We start from the raw sequence: 8,968 nt of genomic DNA, 5'->3' as shown, positions 1-8,968 counted from the left end.
AAAAAAAAAAAAAAAAAAAAGAAAAAAAAAAAGAAAAAAAGCAAAACAATCTTAACAATCTAACAGGGGAGTTAAGTAAACTCTCCGTAAATACAGTGTTAGGACACTCCACATTAAGGGCTAATGATAAAGGGAAATGGGAGTACACAGGAAAACCTTCTGACCCAAACTGTGGTAAGGGACAGTCAGAGAAGGCTTTCCAGGCCAGGCGCAGTGACTCACACCTGTAATCCCAGCACTTTTGGAGGCAGAGGCAGGGATCACCTAGGTCAGACGTTCGAGATCAGCCTGGCCAAAATAGTGAAACAACTTCTCTACTAAAAATACAAAAATTAGCCAGATATGGTAATTAATCCATTCATGTATTAATGGGTTATCATAGAGTAGAACTGGTGACTTTATAAGAGGAGGGAGAAACCTGAGCTAGCATGCTCAGCCCCCTCACCATGTGATATCCTATACTGCCTTGGGACTCTTCAGAGAGTCCCCACCAGCAGGAAGGCCCTCACCAGATGTAGTCTCTCAACCTTGGACTTCTCAGCCTCCGTAATTGTAAGGAATAAATTCCTTTTTAAAAACAAATTACCTAGTTTAGGGTATTCTGTTATAAACAACAGAATACAGACTAATACAGGTGGTTTCAGGAAGTAGGGAGAGGACAACAATATCAAATGCTATCCAGATGTCACTAAAGTAGGGACTGAAAAGTACTGTGTGATCAACAAATAAGTCATTGGAAATTTTACGAGAGCACTTTCAGGACAGTAGCAAAGTTAATTAGATAATAGTAGGATAAGGAGTACGAGGTTAGGAAATACAGTGGAATGCTTTAAGGACCTTTACTAACATATTGTTGTCGATGAATTATGTAACCAACTTATATTCTGATTTTTAGTAAGTTCCTTCCTGGAGATTTAAGATGTAATTGACAGGACTTGATGATCAATCGATATTAAGCTACCTAACAAATTTACATCTTCATGTCACCCCCTGTTCCCCTTCTGGTAATAACAGCATCAAAAAATACATATATTTTAGTCTTTACAATGTTATCTGATAGCCCAAATTAATTTATAAGAAAAGCATTAAATTATTCCACAAAAATATTATTTATACACTTTGAGAATTCAGACTATTACTAGTTTCCTTTTTATTAGGGAACAGGTAATGATGGAATGTGAATGTGGCTTCTGAGTAGGTGACCATATGTCTATATTTGCCTGGGACTACTTGGGTATGATCCTATTTTTCCTCCTACAGCATTGCCTTCTCTTCAAAAGTGTTCTGGCTTGCACACTAAAGCATATGGTCACCTTACTTATAAGCCTCTTTCAAGGAACTATTATCTCATTATTGCTGTAAAGACTAAACCATAGAATACCAAAGAGACTCTTTAGAAAATGCTTAACTACATAAGAATTACTACACTGTAGTTACTTAAGGGAAAAATAGATCGAAATATACAAACCTTTTGGAGATATGGCCATATGGACATTATCACTATAGAAAACCCTGTGAAGAGGCAAACTAGGTTATTTGTACTTATAATAATTTAATCACTATTACAGATACAATTTTCTGAACTGTGGTATGGATTTTAAAATATCATTCTGAACCTAAAATTTACACACACAAATGCCTAAATTATCAAGCAATAAGATTTTAATTATCAGAAAGAAAATAAATACTAAGAGAACATACAATTACAGTCCCTCATCATAATTGATAATGAATGCAAAAAAACAGAGGATCTATTTCTCCATACTCATGTGCTTTACTGTAAATGGAAATAACGAAAAGCTTTAAGTTTTTACAGCAGAAATGGGGGAAAGGCTACTTTGTTGGACAGGAAGTGCTAGGCTTCTATCCTGTGCTGTTTGGAGAAGGTAAGTGACTGAAGGGAAGACTAGGAATAAGGAAAATGATCATCTACATGGGGGTTATAGAAAACCAGGATACTTCAAGACGGCTATACCTTAAAAGAAAATTCATTATTTCTGCTACTCTTTACTGCCTGAAAACTGTAATGATTCATTACAACACTATCTGTCAATTTTTATTTATTTATTTACTTTTCACAGCTTCCTCAGTTTGAATTTTTCTTCTTTTTTTTTTTTAATCTGTCAATTTTAAATGGTAGGCAGATGCAGCCAGATGCAGTGACTCACCCCTGCAATACCAGCAAGGTGAGGCAGGCAGATCACCTGAAGTCAGGAATTCGAGACCAGCCTAGCCAACATAGTGAAACCCTGTCTCTACTAAAATATAAAAATGAGCCAGGCATGGTGGCACATGCCTGTAATCCCAGCTGCTCAAGAGGCTGAGGCAGAAGAATTGCTTGAACCCAGGAAACGGAGTAACTTGCATGAGCCAAGATCACAACACTGCACTCCAGCCTGGATGATAGAACGAGACTCCATCTCAATAAAATAAAAAATGAAAAATAAATAAATGTTAGGCAAATCCATTAGGAAATTCTATAAAGCCTGTTCTTAAAAATGGCTTTATTGAGGCTAGACACAGAAGCTCATGCCTGTAATCCCAGAACTTCAGGAGGCCGAGGTGGATAAATCACTTGAGGTCAGGGGTTTGAGACCAGCCTGGCCAACATGGTGAAACCCCATCTCTACAAAAAAAATACAAAAATTAGCTGGGCATGGTAGCACATGCATTGTACTCCCAACCACTCGGGAGGCTGAGGCAGGAGAATCACTTGAACCTGGAGATGGAGGTTGTAGTCATTTTTGTCATTGGTTCTGTTTATGTGATGGATTAGGTTTATTGATTTGTGTATGTTGAACCAGCCTTGTATCCTAGGGATGAAGCCGAATTGATCGTGGTGGATAAGCTTTTTGATGTGCCGCTGGATTTGGTTTGCCAGTATTTTACTGAGGATTTTCACATTGATGTTCATCAGGGTTATTGGCTTGAAACTTTCTATTTTTGTTGTGTCTCTGCCAGGTTTTGGTATCAGGATGATGCTTGCCTCATAACATGAGTTAGGGAGGATTCCCTCTATTTCTATTGCATGGAATAGTTTCAGAAGGAATGTTACCAGCTCCTCTCTGTACCTCTAGTAGAATTCGGCTGTCAATCTATCTGGTCCTGGGTTTTTATTGGGTAGTAGGCTATTAATTCCTGCCTCAATTTCAGAACTTCTTATTGGTCTATTCAGGGATTCGACTTTTTCCTAGTTCAGTCTTGAAAGGGTGTATGTTACCAAAAATTTATCTATTTCTTCTAGATCTCCTAGTTTATTCGCATAGAGATGTTCATAGTATTCTGTGATGGTAGTTTGTATTTCTGTGGAATCAGTGGTGATATCCCCTTTATCATTTTTTATTGAGTCTATTTCATTCTTCTCCCTTTTCTTCTTTATTAGTCTGGCTAGTGGTCTATTTCATTGATCTTTTCAAAAAACCAGCTCCTGGATTCATTGATTTTTTTGAAGGTTTTTTTTGTGTCTCTGTCTCCTTCAGTTATGCTCTGCTCTTAATTATTTCTTGTCTTCTGCTAGCTTTTGATTTTGTTTGCTCTTGCTTCTCTAGTTCTTTTAATTGTGATGTTAGGATGTTGATTTTAGATCTTTCCTGCTTTCTCTTGTGGGCATTTAGTGCTATAAATTTCCCTCTACACACTGCTTTAAATGTGTCCCAGAGATTCTGGTACATTGTGTCTTCATTCTCACTGGTTTCAAAGAACATCTTTATTTCTGCCTTCATTTCATTATTTATCCAGGAGTCATTCAGAAGCAGGTTGTTCAGTTTAGTCTGAGAGACTGTTTGATATGATTTCCATTCTTTTGCATTTGCTGAGGAGTGTATTACTTCCAATTATGTGGTCAATTTTAGAATAAGTGCAATGTGGTGCTGAGAAGAATGTATATTCTGTTGATTTGGGGTGGAGAGTTCTGTAAATGTCTGCTAAGTCCACTTGGTCCAGAGCTGAGTTCAAGTCCTGGATATCCTTGTTAATTTTCTGTCTTGTTGATCTAATATTGATAATGGTGTGTTAAAGTCTCTGACTATTATTGTGTGAGTCTACATCTCTTTGTAGGTCTTTCAGAATTGCTCTTGGATTGGGTACGTATATATTTAGGATAGTTAGTTCTTGTTTCACTGTTCCCTTTACCATTATATAATGCCCTTGTCTCTTTTGATCTTTGTTAGTTTAAAGTGCCTTTTATCAAGTCTAGGATTACAACCCCTGCTTTTTTTTTTTCTTCCTTTCCATTTGCTTGGTAAATATTCCTCCATTACTTTATTTTGAGCCTATGTGTGTCTTTGCATGTGAGATGGGTCTTCTGAATACAGCACACTAATGGATCTTGACTCTTTATGCAATTTGCCAGTCTGTGTCTTTTAATGGGGCATTTCGTCCATTTACATCTAAGGTTAATATTGTTATGTATGAATTTGATCCTATCACTATGATTCTAGTTGGTCATTTTGCCCATTAGTTGATGCAGATTCTTTATAGCGCTGTTGGTCTTTACAAAGCGCTGTTGCTCTTTATGTTTTTGCAGTGGCTGGTACCAGTTGTTCCTTACCATGTTTAGTGCTTGCTTAAGGAGCTCTTGTAAGGCAGGCCCGGTGGTGACAAAATCTCTCAGCATTTGCTTGTCTGTAAAGGATTTTATTTCTCCTTCACTTACGAAGTTTAGCTTGGCGGGATATGAAATTCTGGGTTGCGGCCGGGCGCGGTGGCTCAAGCCTGTAATCCCAGCACTTTGGGAGGCCGAGGCGGGTGAATCACGAGGTCAAGAGATCGAGACCATCCTGGTCAACATGGTGAAACCCTGTCTCTACTAAAAATACAAAAAAAAAAAAAAAAAAAGAAATTCTGGGTTGAAAATTCTTTTAAGAATGTTGAGGTGAAGGGGAGGAAGGCAGCAAATCACGCTGCCATGTGTGTACCTATGCAACAATCTTGCATGTTTTTCACATGTACCCCAAAACCTAAAATGCAATAAAAAAAAAAAGAATGTTGAATATTGACCCCCCACTTTCTTATGGCTTGTAGGGTTTCTGCAGAGAGATCCTTTGTTAGTTTGATGGACTTCCCTTTGTAGGTACCCCACCTTTCTATCTATCTGCCCTTAACATTTTTTCCTTCATTTCAACCTTGGTGAATCTGACCATTATGTGTCTTGGAGTTGCTCTTCTCAAGGAGTGTCTTTGTGGTGTTCTCTTTATTTCCTGAATTTGAATGTTAGTCTCCCTTGCTAGGTTGGGAAGTTCTCCTGGATAATATCCTGAAGAGTGCTTTCCAATGTGGTTCCATTTTCCCCATCACTTTCAGGTACACCAATCAAATGTACATTTGGTCTTTTCACATAGTCGCATATTTCTTGGAGGCTTTGTTCATTTTTCACTCTTTTTTCTCTAATCTTGTCTGCTCACTTTATTTCATTTAGTTGATCTTCAATCTCTGATATCCTTTCTTCGGCTTGATCTATTTGGCTATTGATACTTGCATATGCTTCTCGAAGTTCTCATGCTGTTTTTTTCAGCTCCATTAGGTTATTTATGTGCTTCTCTAAACTGGTTATTCTAGTTATTCTAGTTAGCAATTCGTCTAACCTTTTTTCAAGGTTCTTAGCTTCCTTGCATTGGGTTAGAACATGCTCCTTTAGCTTGGAGGAGTTTATTATTACCCACCTTCTGAAGCCTACTTCTGTAAATTCATCAAACTCATTCTCCATCCAATTTTGTTCCCTTGCTGGTAAGGAGTTGTGATCCTTTGGAGGAAAGGAGGCATTCTGGTTTTTGGAATTTTCAGACTTTTTATGCTGGTTTCTCCCCATCTTCGTGGATTTATCTACCTTTGGTCTTTGATGGTGGTGACCTTTCAATGGGGTATCTGAGTGGACGTCCTTTTTGTTGATGTTGATATTCCTTTCTGTTTGTTAGTTTTCCTTTTAGCAGGCCCCTCTGCTGCAGGTCTGCTGGAGTTTGTTGGAGGTCCACTCCAGACCCTGTTTGCCTGGGTATCACCAGTGGAGGCTGGAGAACAGCAAAGACTGCTGGCTGTTCCTTCCTCTGGAAGCTTCATTCATTCCAGAGGAGCAGCCACCAGATGCCAGCCAGAGATCTCCTGTATGAGGTGTCTCTTGGCCCCTACTGGGAAGTGTCTCTTAGGATACACACGGTTCAGGGACCCACTTGAGGAGGCTGTCTGTCCTTTACCAGAGCTCAAATGCTATGCTGGGAGATCCACTGCTCCCTTCAGAGCTGTCAGGTAGGGACGTTTAAGTCTGCTGAAGCTGTGCCCACAGCCACCCCTTTCCCTTGGTGCCCCATCTCAGGGACATGGGGGTTTTATCTATAAGTCCCTGACTGGGGCTGCTGCCTGTTTTTTGGAAATGCCCTGCCCAGAGAAGAGGAATCTAGAGAGGCAATCTGGCTGCAGTGGCCTTGCTGAGCTGCAGTAGGCTCTGCCCAGTTGGAACTTCCCAGTGGCTCTGTTTACACTGTAAGGGTAAAACTGCCTACTCAAGCCTCAGCAAAGGCGGATGCCCCTCCCTGCACCAAGCTTGAGCATCCCAGGTCGATCTCAGACTGCTGTGCTGTCAGTGAGAATTTCAAGCCAGTGGATCTTAGCTTGCTAGAATCCGTGGATGTGGGTGCTGAGCTAGACCAGTTGGCTCCCTGGCTTCAGTCCCCTTTCCAGGGAAGTGAATAGTTCTGTCTTGCTGGTGTTCCAAGTGTCACTGAGATATGAAAAAACAAAAACAAAAAACCTCCTGCTACTAGCTTGGTGTCTGTCCAAACGGCCACCCAGTTTTGTGCTTGAAACCTAGGGCCCTGGTGGCGTAGGCACCAAAGAGAATCTCCTGGTCTGCCAGTTGCGAAGACTATGGGAAAAGCTTAGTATCTGGGCCAGAATGCACCATTCTTCCCAGTACAGTCTCTCATAGCTTCCCTTGGCTAGGTAAGGGAAATCCCCCAACCCCTTGCACTTCCTGGGTGAGGTGATGCCCCACCCTGCTTCAGCTCGCTCTCCATGGGCTGCACCCACTATCCAACCAGTCCCAGTGAGATGATCTGGGTAACTCAGTTGGAAATGCAGAAAACACCCACCTTCTGCATCGATCTCGCTGGGAGCCACAGACCAGGCAGTTCCTATTTGGTCATCTTGCCAGCACTCCCCCTCCTTTTTTTTTTTTTTTTGAGACAGTCTTGCTCTGTCCCCAAAGTAGAAGTGTAGTGGCGTGATCTTGGCTCACTGCAACCTCTGCCTCCCAGGTTCAAGTGATTCTCCCACCTCAGCCTCCCGAGTAGCTGGGATTACAGGCACCCACCACCAAGCCTAGCTAATTTTTGTATTTTAGTAAAGACAGGGTTTCAGCCTGGCTGGCCTTGAACTGCTGACCTCAGGTGATCTGCCTGCCTCAGCCTGCCAAAGTGCTGAGATTACAGGTGTGAGCCATCATGCCTAGCCCTGCACAAGGCATTCTGATACACAATGCAAGGTGAAACTATATTACAAAAAATTACTGAAAATATCCTTTATCGTTCACTTTTCTTTTTACCCAGTATTGAATCATGCACAAGTGTGGATGACTGGGGTAAACAGAAAATATACAAAAAGTAATTTAGTAAAATGACCTTCTTTAAATTCCTCTTAGGGAAAGAGACCCCTTGTAATATTAGTGCCTATAGATTTAGAGGGTGACTGGGGTAAATAGAAAATATATGAAAAATAATTTAGTAAAATAATCTTCTTTAAATTCCTCTTAGGGAAAGAGACCTCTTGTAATATTAGTGCCTATAGATTTAGAGGGTTTCAACTTGGAAAAAAATTCATTTCCTAAAACAGTCCTTTAAAAACTATTACAATATTGATCATTCCCTATACATTCTCATCCCATCCTTTTAACATGGTTATATATGTTAATATTTTGAAAAGTTTTCCTCATGAAGTTTTACTTTTCAGTAACTACATGTTCAGAAATAATATGAATAGGTTAAAATACATCAAGCAATACAAATTAAGATTCTTGTATTTTACTGTTTCTACGTTGTATCAATATAAAAATAAGATGAGGTTCACAGACAACAAAAGAAAAAAAAAAGCTGAGTGCAGGGCTCATGCCTGTAATCTCAGCACTTTGGGAGGCCAAGGCAGGTAGATCACCTGAGGTCAGGAGTTTGACACCAGGCTGGCAAAAATGGCGAAACCGTGTCTCTACTAAAAATAAAAAAATTAGCCACTTGTGGTGGCTTCTTCAGTCCCAGCTACCAGGGAGGCTGAAGCACAAGAACCACTTGAATCTGAAAGGCAGAGGGTGCAGGGAGCCGAAATCGTGCCATTGCACTACAGCCTGGGCAACAACGCAAGACTCTGTCTTAAAAAACAAAACAAAACAAACAAAAAAAAAACAAACAGATAAGGTGGACTATATCAATATTTAATACTTCTGTAAATCCCAGGATACATTTAGCACACTGAATAGAAGAGTACTGGCATAGGAGAAAATATTTGCAAATCATATATTGCTTGAAAGGCTAACAACCAGAATATATGAAGAACTCCTACAACTCAACAAAAACCCAAAAAATCTAATTAATAAATGGACAAACGTCTTGAACAAACACTTCTCCAAAGAAGATACACAAATGGACAGTAAGCACAAGAAAACATGTTCAACATCACTAATCATTAAGGTTATGCAAATCAAAACAACAATGAAATACCATCTCATCCACTAGGATGACTATAATCAAAAACAAAACAAAACAAAACAAAAAAAACCCAGAAATTTAATGTTGGCAAGAATGTGAAAAAGTTGGAACCCTGACTGTTGGTAAGAATGTAAATAAAATGGTGTGGCTGCTACAGAAAACAGTATGGTAATTTTTCAAAAAATTAAGAAGAAAATTATAATATGATCCAGCAATTTCACTTCTGGGTATATACCCAAAAAGACTGAGAGAGAGCATTATTCACAATAGCCAAGGGGTGG

The 8,968-nt window shown here is 39.7% G+C and overlaps 1 protein-coding gene across 5 annotated transcripts in view; it reads right to left on the bottom strand.

Moving 5' to 3' along the window:
* MFSD8 (major facilitator superfamily domain containing 8) overlaps nucleotides 1-8,968 on the bottom strand; it is a 45,493-nt gene that overhangs the window by 27,826 nt on the left and 8,699 nt on the right. For all 5 annotated transcript variants that reach the window (XM_017537665.2, XM_017537667.2, XM_017537666.2 and 2 more), the window contains one exon: nucleotides 1,469-1,512. In XM_017537665.2, coding sequence (XP_017393154.1) covers nucleotides 1,469-1,512 — 44 coding nt within the window. The remainder of the gene's footprint in view (nucleotides 1-1,468; nucleotides 1,513-8,968) is intronic.

This window comes from Cebus imitator, unplaced genomic scaffold, assembly GCF_001604975.1.
Source record: "Cebus imitator isolate Cc_AM_T3 unplaced genomic scaffold, Cebus_imitator-1.0 Scaffold105, whole genome shotgun sequence".
Lineage (NCBI taxonomy): Eukaryota > Metazoa > Chordata > Mammalia > Primates > Cebidae > Cebus > Cebus imitator.
This window is presented reverse-complemented; position numbering and strand designations above follow the sequence as displayed.